General features: G+C 33.5%; 1 protein-coding gene across 1 annotated transcript in view; it reads right to left on the bottom strand.

The window, feature by feature from the left end:
• LOC106666140 (inactive rhomboid protein 1) overlaps window positions 1-13,791 on the bottom strand; it is an 80,021-nt gene extending 66,230 nt beyond the window's left edge. Inside the window, exons 1-2 of the mRNA XM_024229648.1 lie at window positions 13,724-13,791; window positions 11,053-11,328 (exon numbers count right to left, since the gene is read on the bottom strand). Of these exons, the coding sequence (XP_024085416.1) occupies window positions 11,053-11,328; window positions 13,724-13,791 (344 nt within the window). The remainder of the gene's footprint in view (window positions 1-11,052; window positions 11,329-13,723) is intronic.
• Window positions 13,792-22,228: the final 8,437 nt, after the last annotated feature.

Below are 22,228 nucleotides of genomic sequence, written 5' to 3'. Positions count from 1 at the left end.
AACTGCCTCTGCGATATCCACTTGCCGGTGACCTCGATGACTCATTCCCACAATAATGTTGTGAACCTCTGGTTCAAGGTCATTTCTTTCCATGGTTGAAGAGAATGCAACTGGATTAAAATGGAGAAAAGACGAGAAAGGTGTTTGTTTACAAAATTAGTAATCTTCATGTTCACTATTCTTAAGTAAGTCCGTTATTAAAACTGAAGATTAACAATTGTTTGCTTTTGGTTTGTATTTTATATTTTATTTCAACAAACTAAAAAGAATATAACGGACTGCGCTGAGGTTGCGTTCAACAATATGGAGTCCAGTTCGTCCTCTACTGTAAATCCCATCCCAGAAATAAAAGAAAACATGATTTATACAAACTATCGTTATTTTTATCCCTACAGAAATGACTAAAGGCACTTGCAGCATATTAAATTCGACGACTTCGGACCTGCTAGAAACGCGAATCATCAGTAAACATAACAGCATTCCAATTGATGTTCTCTCCAAGGCTATCTCTCCTGAGTTGCTGGTGGCGGGCTGTTGCTTCAGGTCGTCTCAAAGGGGCATACGATGTAAGGCCAACTCCCACAAACGGTTTCGAATCATTGCCTAGCGAACATCTTGTACTTCATTTAGGGCCTGGTGGGCACTATGGAAAGGGTTCCGTCTTGCCGCAATGACAATATTTCTGTCCTGTCTAAGCGTCGTAATGCGCTCAGATCCACTACCAGGCCTCCTATTAACACTTCCAGTCTCTCGGAATCGGGTTAAAGTCTTTCGTTTTTTCTTTTCTATGTTGTATTATGCAACTAACAAAAGTGTCATCATCAAATCATTTTTGAGCAATTTATATGTATTTAGTAATCTTAACTGAGCGTATTATTTAAAATAATTATATTTTTTTATCTAAGGTTTTGATTGAGATGAGTGTCACGAGCGGGATTCGAACCCACGACCTTCGTCTCAATACGCCACTGATTAACCAGTTGAGCTATCGTGACTTCGATCCACTAGGACACCAACTCCCATCTCAACCTACAACCTTTCAAATGTTTCCACTCTTTTTGCCATATGTTCAAATATCGTGTAGTCGGGGTTCTATTTTCGGCTACTTGGGAAGGTAATAGTTGGACTTGTTTTTTTCCTACGGTTTCTGTATATTCAAGATCTGTATATTCAAGATGAGAGGTTGAAAGTGAAATAATTTTGAAAGGTGTTGGGCCTGAAACGTTTTATTGGTATGACTTGTCCCATAAATGCTATATGTTTTATTGCAATTTTCAAAATTGAGCGGCTATAAATGAAGATTGGATATTTATGACTTGCAGTGTAGCTCCTATTCTGCGTTGATTTTCCAGATCGAGGAGTTTGTTTGAAACGTAATAAATAAACAGTACATTAACTTAAGTTTGAATGAAATATTAAAGGGATCGCGGTAGCCGAGTGATCAGTGTGACAGCGTACACATATACAGGGTGAATTGCTACTCGTGCTACAAACTTCTCCAGTAGATTCTTCACCCTAAAATGAACAAAAAAGTTCATATTGTCCATGGTCCGATTCTCAACCATTTCAGAGTAATTTCGCTTTTTATCGATTTTGAAAGATATCACGTCCTGGCGTCGGAAAATCGTGATATCTTTTAATCTAAACATTTCTCTTAAAATCTATAAGCACCGTTGAAATCCCCGTTAATTTTTAGAGAGAATCAAAATCATAATTCCATTGAAATTTTTTAATTTAATTTAATGCCCATTTAGTATGTAATGCTTAAGAAGTTTACAAACAGCTAGAAGGTCAAGGAAGAAAGACCCAAACGTTTTGCCACCTTCATCTTCTTATTGAAAAATTAACGGGGATTTCAACGGTGCTTATAGATTTTAAGAGAAATGTTTAGATTAAAAGATATCACGATTTTCCGACGCCAGGACGTGATATCTTTCAAAATCGATAAAAAGCGAAATTACTCTGAAATGGTTGAGAATCGGACCATGGTCAATATGAACTTTTTTGTTCATTTTAGGGTCAAGAATCTACTGGTGAAGTTTGTAGCACGAGTAGCAAGTCACTCTCAAACATTAGCAATCCTTGAACCACCATTTTTTCTCTTTTTGTCATCAACATCTTGGTCTCACAACCACTAAATAAGAAAATGACGAGTGCGTTGGAAGCGTTATTAAATCAGGTAGTTTTCCTCAAATTTGCTGCCTTCTGAGACTAAAATTAGAAACTCTGGATTACTTTATACACTTTCCGATTTACACAATTTTCCACTCTTTTTGTAGTTCTGGCTGAAATAAAACACAAAAAATTAGCCCAAACATTTTGCCACCGTCATCTTCTTATTGAAAAATTAACGGGAATTTCAACGGTGCTATTAGATTTTCAGAGAAATGTTTAGATTAAAAGATATCACGATTTTCCGACGCCAGGACGTGATATCTTTCAAAATCGATAAAAAGCGAAATTACTCTGAAATGGTTGAGAATCGGACCATGGACAATATGAACTTTTTTGTTCATTTTAGGGTGAAGAATCTACTGGAGAAGTTTGTAGCACGAGTAGCAATTCACCCTGTATATATACCCCATGGTCGTAGATTCGATTCCCACCGTCGCCCATGGCCATTTTGTCACGCAACTCCCCCCCCCCCAAAGAATATTAGTTAATTTAAATAAATTGATAGAATAAGAATAAATTACAACTATCCCTATTCAGTTTTGCGCAGTTTACATTGTACTTGGTATTAAACCCCTAAATGCTTTATTATTATCGATAGATGACAATTCTGGAAACTACACTGCTTAAAACTTGACGGCGTCCGAAGTAATATCTGACAATTTATCACATTAAAGCTATAATTTTATGTGTTTTTATAATTTGTCTTACATTTTTCGATTATGAGAAGTAAAAATAATAATATTTTCAATGTTTTCTTGCATTTATTACAACTAACAAAAACATATCGTCCCCATGAGGCCAGATACTCTCGAGTAATCAGTGCATACCAAAATCTATGTACAAAATTGAAACATTGGAAGGATTGTCAGAATCGCTAGATTGGCAAATTAAGTTATAGAAAATTGTCGGTCATTGAGAAAATAGATAAAAAGCAAAGAACAATGATTGATGATGCATAAAATATGCCAGAACAGACTGACCTGAGCTTCTTCTCAATAACAAAGAGCAACGTAGGTGAAAAGGTCTCTTTGAGATGCATAAGTAATTCTACTCAGATTTGTTTGGTTAACAACAGTTAGTTAACACTCAAAGTTTTTGAAAAAAAAAGTTGAAACCAAACCCCTAGAAATATTTATTGATAGGATGCTAGTTAAAAGAATAAAAAATTAACTTTAAAAGAATCAATTATAGGACTCAGCCACCCCACCGTAAATGAATCATTAGGTTTCCGTTGTTTGCCATACATTGGTGAATTACCGGAAAAAGTTAGTAAAATTTTTACTCAAGGTTTTAGAAGTCAGAAGGTAGACAACTTGGCAAAAAGCGGGGTTTCCCAACTTAATCGTAATGATTGTGATATTAAAGATATAGGACAAAGCGGTAGAGAAATAAAAACGAGAGTAAAAGAACATTTGCCTAAATCGAACAAATTTTCGAAATTTAAGGACCATCTAAAAGAAACAAAACATAATTTCAATTCAAATTTAAATACAACAGTGTTACATAGTTTCAACAAAGGGAGAGAACTAGATTGGTTTGAGAAATTAGAAATTAAAAAATGTAAAATTGAACATGGAGATAAATGCACTAATAATATAATAGATTTTGATCTACCTCCCATTTTAAATATGTACATAAATAATATTAAACGTCCAAATAATTAAATTAATTATTTTAATTGTTATTATTTTTAGAATAATTTAATAATATTAAGGTATTATTCTAATTTTTATCTTTTATCTTTAATCACTAATTTATAATTAATTTCTTTCAGTATTTATCATTATAATATTTACTCGTGTTATAATTCCCGCTTTTCGCACGTTCAAATTGAGCGGCATTAAAAAACCAGCTTCTCATTGGAACGTCGCGTTGGCGGGGGTATCGGCGGGTTCACTTTTGAAATTCATGTCGAGAGACGTGGTCGTAGAAATCCTTCAACCTGATGATGAGCTAAGAGCTCGAAATCCGGATCGTTGGAAAACAAATTACTGTGAGTAGGAACTATCTTTTTTAAACAAGGATCAAACCCCTTTCTACACGTTTTAAATATAAAAAACTATAAACCCAAACGTAGACCTGAAAGTTTGGCGAATGTACAATGCATCGTATTAATGGAAGGACTACATTCCCAATAACTCACAAACCAGAGTATAATGAAAGTTGGTCGATTTCATCATAAGTAATTCTGAAACATATCTATTAGAGTTTGAAAGAAACTTCTGAATGAAAAAACTTCTGAAACGTAGCGGCAAAATATTATGATCGCATTTGATGGTCCTTCCCCCTGTGGTTATCCGCTATTAAATAAATTTATTTAATAGCTGGAGTGTTTCAAGAATATGTGAGTGGGCTTGTGGCGGAATATAGTGTACCCCACAGGACCAATTAGGATAGTTGTTTGTGAAAGGGGGCAAAGCAATGGCGTTATTAAATTTTTGACCTGTACATACGGTTTGTAAAGTTTTGTTTTGTAAGAACGTATTTATTTGCAATAATGAGTGTGGGACCTGAGTCGACTATATATAGGCCTATACATCAGTATGAATGTGTACCTACGATAAAGATGTTTACTTTTTAATAAATTCAACAGTTAAATATACATAATTTGGTCGTTATAGATCATTTTGGCATGTCTTTCCTAGCTGTGTTAGTCTGTCAGACGCGTTTAGATATTTTGCCATCTTCAGTGATGGGTCTGTGTGATTTATGTGAAAAGTTACTTTTCACTTCGAACAAACTTGACCATCCCCAGTTAGTAAATTGGACTTACTTAGGCACGCCCAGTAGTTGGTTTCAATTCTTTACGTACACTTGTTGAACATAAAAAATACAAACATCTTTTTCTTTTCTATTTTATGTTCGACAGTTAAATAATTGTAATTTGGTTGTCCGATCATTTTCGACTACCTGTAATCACTGTGTTGATCTCAGGCGCGTTTCAACACTCCGCTATCTTCAGAGTTGGGTTTGAGTGATTTATGTGAATTGCTTTTTATAAGGACATGAGATATCCTAAAGGCGTTGTAGATGTCAACAACAATAACAAAAACCACAAACTGACAGACCTTATCTCTTTGCACACAAACAGAATTCACCGCAGAACTAGAAAACAGTAAAAAAATTAAAAGGAAATAAAAAATTAATAAAAAAAATTTAATTTAATTTAAAATTTTAAAAATTAAATTAATTAACTGGCAAACAACTACAATTCGACATATAAAGAAATCGACAGTAATCAAAAACATCACACAAGCTGATTCAAATCATTAATAATCACTAAAATACACGATAGATAGACTAAATACCAAGAACAAAAATGAAATATGTAGCCACAAAAAAATTAAAACCACAGGGCACAGTAACGGGTTACAAAAGAAGTACGATTAACAAAATAATATACAAAACACAAAAAAGAACAAGTTGACCATGACAGATAAACTAAAAAAACAGTAAAAATGATAAATGGGAAATACGTAAAAAAAGAACGAAAAACGATAAGAACCATAGCATGCAATATCCGCAGAATAGACAGACACTAAACGTACCAAATCCTCTACAAAGGAAAAGAAAAACACACAAACGAACCGATTAAACAAATTAGGCGTTAAAACATCACTGCTAACAATAAGATCATCGATCAAATCAACCCATTTGACAAAAATGCACATATGCCACAACATGAGAATGCGGAAATAAATACATCGGAAAAAAAATGGAAAAGAGACGATCGTTTAGGAACAATGACTGAATCAAACTAAGCGATACACCTCACTGAAAACCATCTCGACCCTTCAACAATACAGATAATCAGGTAACTTCTACTCGAAGTTCTAAAAAAACGAAAAATGGCAAAAAAGACAGGACGTAAAAGGCAAGTACTAAGAACCCGCAAGATCATTTAGGAGCAATGACGAGAAAATAACCACGAATCTTCAACAACACAAACATATGTGAAACTTACGACTTACAGAAAGAACGAAAAATTAAGGTTCTTTAATACTGGGAAATATTCAAGAACCACACGTTCAACACTAAAAACACTATCATAGGTACAAAAAATTACCGTCAGTTTAACTGTTTTAAGGGGTGTCCACAAACTTTGACAATAACTGCCTCCATTTTTTTCTTCTTTCTCGACTTCCGAATCAACTTAAGGTTTTCATGTACTAGGATAATTTTAAGCATTTGCTACTTTAATTTTACAACGTACACAACCAAATGTTTGTATACGGAGTAACGACTAATTAACAGCATCGTGTTGATTATGTATTTTCATATAAACATATTCTAAATATATAATTCACTAGTTTTCGTGGTCCGCTTGACCAAATAATATCTTTCAATGGAACTTTACTTGGAATACCTGGAAAAATGGCAAAAATTAGGGAAATTCAAAAGGTGCGGTTGAGATGGGAAGTTGGTGTCCGAGCGGATCGAAGTCCCAATAGCTCAAGTGGAAGAGCAGCGGCGTATCTAGCCGAAGGTCGTGGGTTCGAATCCCGCTCGTGACACTGGCCTTTTTATTTCAACTAAAAACCTTAATTAAATGAAAGATCTAAATATATACTAAATTTGATTTTGTCTATGTTTATTATTTATTTTATTGATGGGAAAACTCATATTCTGCTAGAAAATATTTACCAAAGTGTAGCAATAATTGTCAACTTTACTGTTAGCAACAACTGTTTACAATATATTCTCGATAATATTAAATTACATTTTGTAGCATTCAGATTGAATTATTTTTGTATTAAACGTTTCATTTTTTGATGACAGACTAATGGAATGTTTTTAGAATTGAGTTAAATGAATGTCACTTGGAACGAAATTTCTGAATAATTCCTTCTAGCAGTTCTTGATTTATACGGCGGATAATAGAGACAAAATATCCTTTCTGTTTTAACACTACGATATTAATTTCACAGCGAATCCTTTTTAGTTATTACTGGCGGTTAAATATTATGAAATGGCTTCCCTCTTGCGTGTAACTTGTTTATAACAGCCATAATTTTAACTATAAGAGACGGAGATGATATACTGATTTTATAAAAGCGTCATTGACGAAGGGAGTGTATCCTAAGGTGGGAAGAAAGTCCACAAAATTTGTCTGCCACAACAGTCGTCGGTTCAGCAATATTAGACATTTGGTTGGTTTTATAGGTTGGTGGATGAATCTACCCCCAAGGTGAATGGAAAAAAACTCTTTATTTCATACCAAACGTTTCAAGGATTTTTTTTTCAAGACTTATAAAACCTCTAAAAATGATACAATTTAACGTATCCTTAAATATTGATTTATAATTTTTCCTAAGTTTACTTTTTTTGTTACATTTATTTGTTATTTACAACTACAAATATGGTTACTACTGATATTAAATAAATATTTGTATATCCGTTGATTTTTTAAACGACCCCCTTTTATTTCTTTTGTTTGAAAATAATTTGGTTTTTACATAATTTTCACGTTGAATTTGAATCTGAACTCAAAATGTTATTCAACGTACGATACGTCCCCAGGGCGCATCATTTTTTTTTTTTTTTTCAAATGGAAACGTATCATTTTGAATACGGAATTAAATTCTACGACATCTTTTTAAGAAGATTTTACTTTTCTTGACACTTTTCTTGTAAAGTTTGGCGTTTAAGAATTATTAAGGTTTGTAAAAACAGTTAAAATTTTATTTATCTTAATCATTTACTTCCTAGAAACTTTATTAATTTAATCCTGGTAAATTAAATTAAATTAATTAAACAAAGTAAAATCCTATTATGAAATTCATTTCGCACTTCACGGAAAGTATCTGGTGTTATACGAATATCGGCAATTGTGACGATTTAATTTTTTGGTTTGTGAGTAAACGTTGAATAATTTCTCTGAGATGATTTTCAGGATTTAAAAGATGATTTGTTATGGTACAGTTCATCTCCATTTAGTTTTTAAAGTCTTAATTGTGTTTCCGTTGAAAAAAAATTAATTTACCGAGGTGGTTTACATCTTAGGAAGATAGGGTAAAATTAATTTATTTTTATGGAGCCACCCATAATTTTCACGAAGCTGAACGCGTGTTTAATTCCGATCAACCGGATCGTCTAGTTGTTAATTGTTATTCCAGGCAACTAATCAACAAATTTGAACAAACAGGAACAATCATTAATAAAAAGGAACAGGTACGTTTTAATAATAATAATAATTATTATTATTATTATTATTATTTATTATTATTATTATTATTATTATTATTATTATTCAGAAATCGTGAGATGTGGTTTTTCTGAAACCTACATCACACCAGACCGCTCATAATTTCTGAATAATTATCGATTAACGGTCACTATTCACCACACAATAATAATAATAATAATATACCCTAGCCATTAAAACGCCCTTAAAAATTAATAATAATAATAATATAATAATAATAATTAAAAAAGCAAATTTTGATTTAATTTTTAAACACGGTAGATATTAATTATTGCCGTCTTTTCTTTTAAAGGGGGTGATAAACTTTCAAAAGAAGTGGTATTCGGCGTTTTTTCGACTTTGTCGAAACCTCTAACCTATCATGCCAGCAAATCGTCGAAGAGTTCGGTCCGAAATATTCTCAAGAAAACAATTTTCATTCATACAAAATTCAACTCCATTAAGAACTTAAGACCCAATTTTGTGAAACTTTGGACAACAGAATTACAGTTGAACCCGGTCTGATACGAAATCCGCCCATTCACTCTAAAAGATATTATAGCGTAATACTAACCTAAATCGGTGGGTCTGTGGAGTACTCGATATTCCTGCACAACCCACCCATACACACTCACTTTCNATTGGTTTGAGAAATTTGAAATTAAAAAATGTAAAATTGAACATGGTGATAAATGCATTAATAATATAACAGATTTTGATCTACCTCCCATTTTAAATATGTGCATAAATAATATCAAACATCCAAATAATTAAACTAATTATTTTAATTGTTATTATTTTTATAGTAATTTAATAATATTAAGTATTTACTAGCATAATATTAATTTGTTTTATAATTTCCGCGTTTCGCACGTTCAAATTGAGTGCCATTAAAAAAATCAGCTGCTAATTGGAACGTCGCGTTGGCGGAGGTATCGGCGGGTTCACTTTGGCAATTCATGTCGAGAGACGTGGTTGCAGAAGTCCTTCAACCTGATGATGAGCTAAAAGGCTCGAAATCCGGGTCGTTGCAAAACAACTTACTGTGAGTGTGATCACCATCATCATCAAACTATCTTTTTAAAAAGGATTACACTCACACATTCTCGCCAATAAATACACTCACTTCAGGAAGGGAAAAGGAAACCACGTGTGGAGAAGCATTAAAGGCGACCATATGCATTTATTTGCTCCAGATATTCGATTACTTTCTTGCTGTTGTCATTGCTGTGTTGTAAACTTGTTACTATCACATTACACAAAACATACAATTAATATCATAGTGTAAAAAAGAAAATATTTGTATGTTGATATTACATTAATATTTGTATTTGTATTAAAATATTATCGGTTGTCTTTACTGGTTTGGCGGGATCAACGTTCTTTGAAATGTGAGCAATAATAGGATTTTAAAAGGAGGGATTATTTTAATATAATTTGTTTTACTATTGATTTGTAACAATTGTTTATTTATTTTGGAAATAACAATCGTGTTGCAAATCTGCAAGTTATAGTTAGTGTGTTGATTAAAGTTAAAAGATCTCTATCAGCCTTTAAAGTTTTGTAATTAAACCCTGATGGAATATAACTTTTCATTTAATATTTAAAGATAAGACGAAAGTGAGTCACAAAAAACGGAACGTTGACAAACAAATCCCTCAATTATATTCACGATAGCTGCTTGTATTAATTTAATATGTTATCCCACTGAGTTCGTAAAAAACAGTAAATTGGTAAAGTTTTATTCGTAAATTATCTGATATTTACGTTTATGACCACCGCAGGAGCATTCGTGGGGGATGAGGAGATATGGTAATAACCATAAACGTTGGCGTTTACTACATCTCAGAGGAATAATGAACTCTGACAGCACAAAAAAAATTTCTTAAGGCCGAAGTAAACAGTATGTTATGAAATTACATCGAGTTCATTGAGAAGACGGAATAAAGCAAAATGGGCAGTAATTTTTAAACCGAGAAACTGAAATGAAAGGTATATTAAACCCTGCCACCTATTCACATTAACTCGATTCCACAATTCATTTCAGCCTTCTTTTTATTACGAAAAATAATGAACGGGAAATTTACTTTCTTAAATTCTCCAAAACACGTAAATTTTTATTTACTATTTAGCTTTTAAAATTTTGAACAAGTCGTCGACGTACAGGGTGCCTGCATAAAACAGAAACTTTAATTTTCATTTTGCAATTTAAATTTTTAATTATAATTTTAAATACGAAGGTATATATTGCGGTATATCTTTCAATGCTGTATTAAAGTTACTAATATTTTTTAACTGTTAGTCACGATTTATTAAAAACTTACGATCATTTAAAAGGATTTAAGAGATGTACAGTATGTGGCGATGATACTTCAGAGCGAAAATTCCAGAAGTGATTTACCTAGTTTCGAGAAGTTGTAGAACGCTCAGGAGACCAACAACGACCAAAGATTTAATTAAAATTAATACATAGTATAGTATTGGTCGTAATAAGAGCAAGTGTAGTCTCCCAATTACTGAAACTTTAGGACGTAAGCCTCTCGTTATTGCTTCCTAACCTCTAAATAAGGATCGATTTTGTGTGGTTAGTTCAAATTCTATACAGTCGTCAACCATCTTAGATCCGTAATATGGTAAAAATAATATAGTCACATTTAATTTTATGCACTACTAAAAGCAATAAAATAGCTTACCTTCCTCCTGAGGAGCCGAGGTACTCGACATGCGTACGGTACTCGATCCTTGTGGGGCGAGGAGTGTACCTATGAAGGGGTCTGAGATAACGTGGAGGCGGGGGTACGGGAGGTTGGAACAGGTCCCTCCTCGTGTACGGGTCGACGTATCGAGCAGGTACAGGTCCATTGTACCTCTCGTACCTCGGTCCTGGTGGGACGTACCGCTCGATAGGGGAATACCTGTCTCCAACCACCCCGTACCGACCCCCCTCAACAATACCCCCCTCCTCGCATCTGGAAAAAATAAAAACAACAACGTTAGTTCGCCTCGCCAATGAATTTATTAAAGGGAAAATTGACAATTTATAAACCAGTTGGGTGGTTAAATATTAACTTGGGTTACTGGAAGGTAGCCGTGGCCTTTCAATTATTGAACTTACAGATCGATGTGCGCCGGACTCTTTCGTGGAATGGAACGCTATTTTTTTTTTTTTTTGTTACAAAAACATGGGCAAATATTGCCTCGGCAAAAATAGGAGAAACATTAACGTAGGTTTGTTATTAAATTGTATTTTATGAAGAAATGGAAAATACACACCCTTTGTTTTGCAAAATTTTATTTTTAATTCTTCAAAAAAACGTTTAATAATATATCAATATTTACTATTATACAAAACGGTTATAAATAGTACTATAAAGTACAAAATATGCATGGAAGATTAATTAATACTTTTATTGCCAAAACGTAATCCACGAAAGGCACCAGTAAAACAAAAATAATACACCAATGCACGCACCTCACCCTCATTGATCTTATAAAACAGACTTAACAGAAATAACATAGGCTGAACGCTGAAGATGGCGAAATGCCGAAACGTAACTGACAGACCAATCAAGATAGAAAGACGAATAATCAGTAACGATAAAATTACTAATATTCGAGTTCCTCTATTATTGCAATCTACTGGTGCTATTATTGTTTGTTAGACCACCACAATTTTAATATTATTATTCTAAAATAACAAAAACAATACCAACACACTTGTATATTTATTTTTATTAGATTGTAGATTAAGATTGAAATTTTAAATGATATATAATTAAAGTAAACAACCGAACTATTATGTTATAAAGAAAATAAAAGATTCACAGATTGAAATCATACTCTTCATATACACATATTTCATACATTCACATACTCATGCAAGAGAAACATGTGTAAGTACATATATTAGGAATAAACCAATGATTGGATATGGTTGTCACCTTGACACAAACACCATTAAATTACCGTATAAATAAAGTCAGGAACAGCCTCAAATAACTGGTTAAACTTTAGATTCACCCTATATAAAGTGAAATTAATATTAAATAAGTTAATTATTGAATGTATGTGGTATATATGTGCCAATAAAAGAAGTTAATAATAGCAATACAAATTTGACATGCGTAGATAAAGTTTTACAGTTATTTAGGGGGTGTTTACATCTACACAACATGGGTATATACAGCGATGATCTCATTTGCAGATTACGTAATGAGGAGGAGGAAACAGCCACTCATATCATCTTCGAATGCGAAGCAACAGCTCAATGGAGATTTAACCTAACGTACGGAAAAAACTTAGGGAATCAAATTGCAGCAGCGATAGTCAATGACCTAAGAAGAAGGATTGAGTCTATTGCACTGAACTTGGAAGGTACAATAAGCCAGAAGGATGCAGTGCCTGGGGAGTGCAAACCCCGCTTCCTAGTATCCGTTTTCACCAAGCCACCATAGGGGTTGTTTAACCCTTCTCCAAGGAATATCGAGAACTCTTGGGAGAGTGAATGTTACCCGACATCTATGTCGTGTAGTATATTAATTTATTGTTTTGTTTCTATTCTGTATTTGGCAACCTGAGGTACAAACGAGAGGCTAGCATTTTAGGATATCACCATAGTATACATTTAAAAGCAGACAGTCAGTAACCAGATCAAGACGCTCAAATGGCTGAAAACAAAATACGCGCGAAGGACCTTAATTTCCTGCCTCTGAAAAAATTACAGACATCGCAATATGTATAAACTAAAAGTGTCAACATTATTCAGAAATCGTGAGATGCGGTCTGGTGTGATGTAGGTTTCAGGAAAACATTTTCTTTATCGTGCCAACGTTTCGATCTTTATTGAGATCATCTTCAGGGCTCAATAAAGATCGAAACGTTGGCACGACAAAGAAAATGTTTTTCTGAAACCTACATCACACAAGACCACATCTCACGATTTCTGAATAATTATCGATTAACGGTCACTAATCACCACACACAGTGTCAACATTAGCATATTCACATTGATTTTTATTATTATTGTTATTATTATTATATATATCGCCCCTCCCCACATGGATAAATTACAAGCCTTAGTTGAATCCTGGCGAGCAGACGAAACGCGTCTGAAAGTCAAAATCACCCGAGGATAGGCAGACCAAATAGACAATGACAAAATTTCAGTTTCATCACAAATTAGACAATACGGAGAAATTTCATAAAAGATTCCTGTTGAAATTAAGGTTTTTTCAAATTTAGCTCCACTTCGTTATGACACAAAGATTGGTTGGAACACGGTTAGATACGATTAGAGGTCATGCGGTTGTCATAATGATTACCACGGTTCACTTTGAGGTCGGGCGAAACTTTCCAATCACTGACACGACAGGTTTTGACAGGAGTTTGATATCACTGTTCCAGTTGGTTATCCTGTCAGACGCGCTCATCATCCTGACTTTAAATAATAAAACGATTCGTTAGAAAAATAGTTTTTAAAGACAGATTTGATGGGCGTGCAATTTTTTAATCAATTGTACACCTACGTGTCCATGCAATGACTTCTACTTAGTATGTTTATTTTTGGTTCAGCAAATATGCAAAGGACACGCTTTGCCTGTATAACGCCTGTATCTAATCACTTTTGGAGAAACTAAACTCATCAACTCGATAATGGATTTGAACGTAATATAGACAAGACAATGCTAATCCGGATTAAATGGACCTATTAGCCATTAATTAGCCGAGAGAAATACATTACAAGAAGAGTACATTATTACAGCTGTACTGTTATATTTTACATAACTATTGTTATTAAATCCACTATATTGAATGGTATATTGTCCAAATTACTTCTTTCAATTAATTAATCTTTTTACGTATGGTTTTGGTTCAAATGAAAAGTTAGTGTCACGAGCATTTTCATTTCGGCCAAAACCTTCCATAAAAAGATTAATTAATTGAAAGAAGTAATTTGGTCAATAGACCAATAAATATAACGGATTTAATGAGTAAAACGAAGTATAACTTCACCAACAGCTCCCCGTGGCCACGTCATATGTCGCCAAGAATCGAATCCTGATTTCACATTTGACAAAAAGGAGGGAAAATTCGAAAGGTTGTAGCTTGAGATGGGGAGATGGTGTCCGAGTGGATCGAAGTCACAATAGCTCAAGAGGTTTGATTAGCGCCGTATTGAGCCGAAGGTCGTGGGTTCCAATCCCGCTCGTGACACTAACTTTTCATTTCGACCAAAACCTTACATAAAAATATTAATTATTATTAAAATGAATTGAAAATAAAATATTATATATTTTAAAATAAATAAATTTTGTTCATTAAACCTTTAGTTTACTGTTATTATTCCATATATTTTTTTGCTATACTAATCAATGTAAAATTGTTTTAAATTTACAGAACAATATTCGAAATCTAATTGAAGTTTTACGACAAACATATATGAGCTTAGGACAGAGCTACTTACATATTTACATGCATATTCATTGAATAGGAAGTAATAATTGTTATCAGAATAATTAAAAAAATAACGGAAAGGTTTTTTCATGGTGAATGATTTAAAAAAAAAGGATTTTGTTCAGTTCCTCACTGAAGATGGGGCAATGCCGAAGCGCGTTTGAATAACTCAAAAATCACGCGAGTGGAGACAGACCCAGTAAGTAACCCTGTGCCGGTTCAACGTGCTTTTAATTAAAGTCATTATTTACTTGACAGTAGATTTCTTTGCTTGTTTTAGTTTTGAGTCACCGCCGTCGAAAGAAATTAAAAAGCGTGGCCATATTTTTAAATTGATTCCTCTTTCACCGTAGTAAAATTGAAGATGCAAACGGCCAGAAAACGTTTCCGCTGCTTATTTCTTCATTAAAACTTTCTCAAACAACGCGGCTATTCCAAGGCAAAAAAGTCAATGTAGGGAGAAGGTTCTGACGTAAAAAAGAGAAAAGTGGATGTTTCGTTGAATTGCCTTTGAACGAATGAGCCCGTTTTTTATTTAATCAAAACTATAATGTTTTAATTTAATTTCTTGTTAACGTATATATTTAATGTAAAGACAAAGCTTTAATTATAAAATGTAGATAATTAACATTGCATAATTAAACAAGGTTTTGCAAAAAGGAAACATAACTGCACCAGAATACAGCGTGGATAATTTCTTACGAAGGTACTGTAAGATATGTAGGGAAAATGACATAACATTATAACTGACTACTACAATACGACTTAAATATGTAAATAAAAGTTATTTAGTACACAAGATTGTATCGTGGAAAAACGAATGAAAAAAAAACACAATTTACCTTAATATAGTATATATAAATAGGTAAAAATACATATAAGATAAATAATTAAAAATACATTTGAATAAGTAAAAAATAAATATTGTTATGACAGGCAATTTCAATTTCTAACTAGAGTAGATTAAATTACAGGTTTATTTCTCCTGTTTTTCCATTTATTTGACGTGGGTAAGCCCCAATAGATATGCAAATCGGATTTGTTGTGAAGATCTAAAAAATTGTTTGACCGGGTTATGTATTTTCTCCTTTATCCATTTCATATCTCAGTAAGCCTTAAATTTCATGGAAAGGCAGTGGCCAAACGCAAAATGTTATTTGGAATCACTCGTAACCTATTAATGTTTATTCAGCTATTAAAATTCCATGATGGGTTACGCATTTAGCAACATAGGCTTAACTATTGTCTTAAATATTAATAATTTCTTGGATAGTGTTACTCCACGCACTCCCCTGAGCAAAGGGAATAGAAATCTATATGATTGTTTATGTGCGCTCAAATAAAATAAATTGTATTTAATGACAGAGAGCACAAAAGACAATTTGACTCTAAAATATTTATATTTATTAACTTATCTTCCATCTCTCAACTTGGATATTCAAGAAATTATCAATTATTCAAGAAAAGTGGAATTTTTATATGTAAAAAGAAAATAGGATTGGGCTTTGGATGTAACCTGGACGAACACTCTTAAAATTGCCGGCAATCTTGGACGAATTAATAAGGGCAAAAGCAAAAAGTTCTGACGGTTACTAACCTTAAAAGAAGTACCTAAATTTCTGATGTTTATAAGTACTTAGTTAAGTAAGAACTAATTAATAACAAACGCTGATTTTCAATCTCGTTCGATGATGGTACCCTTTCCCCTTTTATTATTTTGTAAATATAATTTATTTTCTGTATTCCCCCAAGTTATTTGTTAGTCGATATTGTAAAATATTTAATTATAACATGTTTATATTATTATTATTTTTTGAAAATGTTTTATTCAAAAAGTAAAATTTAACTTTTCTTTAAAACATATCCGTAAATGATTTTTGTGTGTGTATACATTCTGATTTAAAATGGGTAAACAGCATCACTGTACCAGCCTTCAACAAAAGGAATTAGAAACATGGCCTTTTAGTTTGGCAAAACGGATTTATTTATGAGTTTTGCATGTCTGAACTGCGTTTCCTCTTTGCCAAAAGTTGATATGGTTTGGACTTAAATTGCGTAGATTATTAATTTGCTCTCTTGTGCAAACGTTTTCCCCCCAGTTAGAACTCTCTTTCACTCTTTCGATTGTGTAACTTAAAAAAATGTTGCAGCTTGCTTGCCAGATGAAAGTTGTAGTTTTTCAACGGAACGGATTCTCACAGCGTCGGAAAGTGAACTATCCCCAGTATATAATGGTGATTTTTATTATTATTATGTAATTAGGGTTGTAAAACTTTTAGATTTGTTTTGTCACAACCTCTAACCGAAATAAATGTGTTATTATATTGAAAATAAAGCATTATTGTCAGGTTTCTTGTTGAGGTTTGAGGTGGTGAACCTGTCATTTGGTCGTTTTTATCATCCTAAGTCGCCAACATTTACTGGTTTTGGTCTTGGATATTCGGTCAAGATACGTCTGAGTTTATTCTACAGCGGGCAATGACGGTCATGCATCTAAGAGTAAACCCAAGGGACTTGACGGCCGTGGACCCAAAATCTTATATACCTCCGGCCAATCAGGTATTCTCAGCTGTGTTTATGTTGGTCCTTAGTGCTGGATTTATTGTTAGTCTGAGTTTATTGGACAAGTTCGTTAGTATGTAAGTTTTTCCTGTATATTTGAATATTGTCTATATGTTGTAGTTTTGTGTTTCTTTTTGTGCTTTTTTTAGTAGTTTCTGGACAGTGCTTGTTTTATTTTTTTATTGCTATATTTGTAGTTCTTTGTTGTAATTTCCAGTGTTGAGTGAGATTGTTTCTAGTCATCATGTATGATAGTGCAGAAATTTTGTGTTGTGTGGGTGGTTGGATTGTGCATTTGTGTGGTTGCAATCGACAACAGAAATACACACAGGATGCATAAATAAAACCTAGTGTTAAACACAAAAGACACCGACAAAAAATAACGAAATTCACACACCTTCCTCCTTACGATCTTATAAAAGTGTCTTAACTCACAAAAATCACCCAAATCCAATACTGAAGATGGCCATACGTCTGACAGACAAGCACAGCAAGGATAGGCCAACATGATAGGTAACTACAGATTACAGGTTCATCAGCCCACATGGAAAAATCTCACAAAAATAAACGAAAAATATAAAAAGTGATGAACATTTTTGAGAGTCTACTAGGTTTTTTACTTTTGTTAATATGCTATCAAATATATACACCAAGACCAAGTCGGATTACACTTTATTATTGATTGCATTATAATGCGTAAACTACGTTTCTTGTAATTATTTGGACTATCAGTATTATTTAATTGACTGTTTATTTGAAAAATGAATGCAAAAAAAGAACGTTATTACACTACTATTATGGTAAAATATAGTTATTGTTTCTACTAACTGGCTCAAATGTCTTCAAATAGACTGAAAAAATGGGTTGAGGCACGATGATGGGATAACATTTTACAGCACTTTATAGAAATAACGGGCAAAACAGGACACTTTTATTGACATAACGTACAATGCATACAAAAGCATATGAAGTGTGGAACAAACAGCGAGGAGTCGAGAAGGAAACGGGGTACTTGTAAATCTTGACGATGGCCCTGCGCGGGCGGGGGATCATTGGTGGGCGGCTGCGGTGTTGGGGGTGGGTTTGGGGTGGTTTAGGGGTTGGACGGCTTTATTCCGGCCTTGACCGAGTCTGCGACGGTGAAATCTCATCGCAACCCCGGCAACACAAGGATTCTAACATCTCCACCCGACGTGCCTTCGGGCGTTTGTCGGTTTCATCGACCAAATATAAAAATCCGTATCATCAGTTGCGATAAAATACCAGAAAGAAATATCGCAAGAAACAAAAGCCAAGGTTTAAGATAATTCTAATATATTGTGAATCTTTTTATAGATATTTATAAATAATTTATTATAAAGATTGTTTAAAAAAAGTAATTTTTCTACACGCTTTGTCTGAACAAAACTTAAGAATAGATTTTATTTACATTATTGGGAAAATAAAATCCCATTTTTCATGTCAAGTGCAAAAAAAGTCGGCAGTTAGGAAACCTGCCAATAGAGTACAACACCTAAAATAAATATCTTCCTAAGCTCAAAAGGTTTTATATAAATTTAAAACTTTATACAAACAAAACATCCTCACAAAATATCACAACAAGATTTCGAAATGATTATCTAAATTCATTTTTAACAAGATATTTAACTTAATTTTTTCTTAGAAAGAAATTTTACAACATTATCACAAACCCATATAAACTGATAATAGGGATATTGCCAATTTTGTAGTAATTTCTTTCCTTAGAATTTTTATTTTATTTTAATTAAAATTATATTAAAATTTATTAGAAATTATTGTCTTTCTTATTGAGAGAAAATTTAGTTCAGTTATTTTGAAAATAACAAAATAAAAGGTTTTAATTCCATAATATGATTTATTGTACACTATATTTTTTTAATTAATACCGTATATAATGTTCTATGTTAGTGAAACCTTCTGTGCACCTGTTAGGCATACGCACCCCATATGCGCTAAATGGGATTGACATCTAGAGACAATGGGGGAAGGGGCAGATGGGAAATTCGCAATTTCTAAACATTGATGACCAACTCTGCCCCCGTGGGGTCACCCAGAAATCTATAATTTCTTAGACATAACGGACTGCGGTGAGGTTGCGTTCAACAATATGTAGTCCAGTTCGTCCTCCAGTGTAAATCCCAGCCCAGAAATAAAAGAAAACATGATTTATACAAACTATAGTTATTTTTATCCCTACAGAAATGATTAAAGGCACTTGCAGCATATTAAATTCGACGACTTCGGACCAGCTAGAAACGCGAATCATCAGTAAACATAACAGCATTCCAATTGATGTTCTCTCTACGGCTTTCTCTCCTGAGTTGCTGGTGGCGGGCTGTTGCTTCAGGTCGTCTCAAAGGGGCATACAATGTAAGGCCAACTTCCCACAAACAATTACGAATAATTGCTTTGCCAAAATATCTTGTACTTCATTTAGGGTCTGGCGGGCACTATGGAATGGGTTCCGTCTTGCCGCAATGACAATATTTTTGTCCTGCTTAAGCGTCGAAATGCGTTCAGATCCACTACCAGGCCTCCTATTAACACTTCCATTCTCTTTACTCTTGCAAGGCAAGGAGCTGCTACACCGCTGACAAGACCTGAACCATTCTGTAGCATAGGAACACACACTATAAACGAATATCTCAGACAGAAGGACAAAAAGAAAATGAGGGAATTATGGAATTTACTCATTGGACACAGACAATCGAAGAATCTTCTAACCAATTTCGGAAGAAGAGAAATTACAGAATGTGTCAAGGGAAGCAGGAATAAACTGCGAATCCTAATAGGATTCCTAAGAGGGCACTGCAAGTTAAACGTACACTTAAATTTGGATATTTATGACTGTAGCTCCTATTCTGCGTTGATTTTCCAGTTCGAGGAGTATGTTTGGAACGTAATAAAATGAACAGTTCAATCAAATTAAGTTTGAATGAAATATTAAAGAGATCGCGGTAGCCTAGTGGTCAGTGTGATAGCTCTCGGCTCCAGACCCCGCGGTCGTTGGTTCGATTCCCATCGTCGCTCCTGGCCATTTTTTTCACGCCACCATTCTCCGCCCCCCCCCAAAAAAAAAAAAAACGAAACGCATCGAATACATCACGTTCCTTGGTCAATATGCAAAGTTCATAAGGCCATTAAAAAAATATTCCATTTTGCCGACATTTTGGAGACATTTATATTATACATATTATAATGTCAGATAAAAAAGCACATCTAAAATATGGAATAAAAATACACGTTTCGTTTATAAAACAAAATTTATCCCAGAGAACCTTCTATATATTCAAATTAAACATATAGAACTTAAATTAAACTAAATAAAAGATAAAACACGATTAGAACCCGTCAATTTTTTGGGTTTCCCTTTTGTTCCTAAGTTTTCTTGTAATCTCAACATGCTGTAAACCAAAACCAAATGTTCAAATTTTATGAAGTGGAAATAATGCAAGGAAAAATAATCCAAAAAACTATTCTGACTGGAAAACGTGTAAATAAATTTAGAGGAAAACAATGTAAATTTGCAGCAAGATAAGGGGAAAAAAGCAACAAATATAGGAATATGTTGGATTTGTATCCAAGAAGGAATAAAAAAATGTAACTGTAGATGAATATTTGAAATTAGATCACGAAAAAATCATGACCATCTATGGTGTTGATTGAAACCCTCCTACAATTCACCATAATACCAACAACCTGAATTTAAAATATTTTACCATCAAATTAAACAAAAATAAAGAATTTTATTTAATAAATAATTATTGACCGTAAGGGTAAAACTAAACATTGAAATTCTTTAATAGGTAATCAGCTTGTGAGCTGGCAGAAGTTCCTATTGCTTGGAAAATAATTAAGTAACATAAATATATGATGTAGTAAAAGAAAAATGACAAATGATGGTTTTACGGTGTTCAGCGTCGAGAGATAGAAATAGAGAGATGAGACGAGACAAGACTCTCTTTTTCTCATACGCAACACTATTTATGTTTCATTTTTCACCTTTATCTATTTTTTCTTTTAAAATCTTAATAAAAATCATTTAGAGTTCAGCAGTCTACACATTTCAATTCCCATAATATCCTCGTTAGTCCATATAATGCAGGCTGTTACAGTAAAATATGTTGGACTTTCTAGGTCTTAATCAGATTGCCCGAAACTGCGATAGTATTGAACTTAGGCAAGCTGCCAATTTCCTATGCCCCGAAATAAATCGAGTGTTGCAAACCATGGTGGATTGAGTCTGCTAGAAAGAACGTCCCTGGTCGTCTTGCCCCTTTAAAGAGTCGTTCCAAAATTGTTTCCGTTCTTCTAGATTGCGTTTCCCTATTCTTTACTTCTGTGAAGTTGGAGAAAGTTGTCGGAAACTAATTGGCAAACTCCCGTCCTTAGATGCGGCCTTGGCCAACTGATCCCCCAAATCCAAATATCACCATATTCCTTGATGAACTGACCCATGACACTGAAATAATGGCAACGAAGCTGGGTTTTTAATGTTAAATATTGACAACAGTGATAATAGTACTTATGTTTTTTTTATGAGAATATGCTCCACCCACTATTCTTGATACATAAAATCTGAAAAAAGTGAGAAACCTTGTGTATAAAATTCTGTGGACAGGATTTTTAAATAGAACGAAACAACCAGTTTCTTGGGTAACACGGATATTTTTCCCAAGTCCCCTCGTCAGCGACAATTAAAAATTAACGTTCACAAAGTTAAAATTAAGTACATTTAATTGTAAATATTTACTGTCAAATATGAAATTGGTGTTAACCTTTTTCGAGCCTGAAAGATCAACTTAAACATGTCATTTATTTCACTAAAAACAC

Source organism: Cimex lectularius, unplaced genomic scaffold (genome assembly GCF_000648675.2).
Source record: "Cimex lectularius strain Harlan isolate CLEC.00 unplaced genomic scaffold, Clec_2.1 scaffold5, whole genome shotgun sequence".
Classification (NCBI taxonomy): Eukaryota; Metazoa; Arthropoda; class Insecta; order Hemiptera; family Cimicidae; genus Cimex; species Cimex lectularius.
Note: the sequence above shows the minus strand (reverse complement) of the source record. Positions and strands in the feature narration are given on the sequence as shown.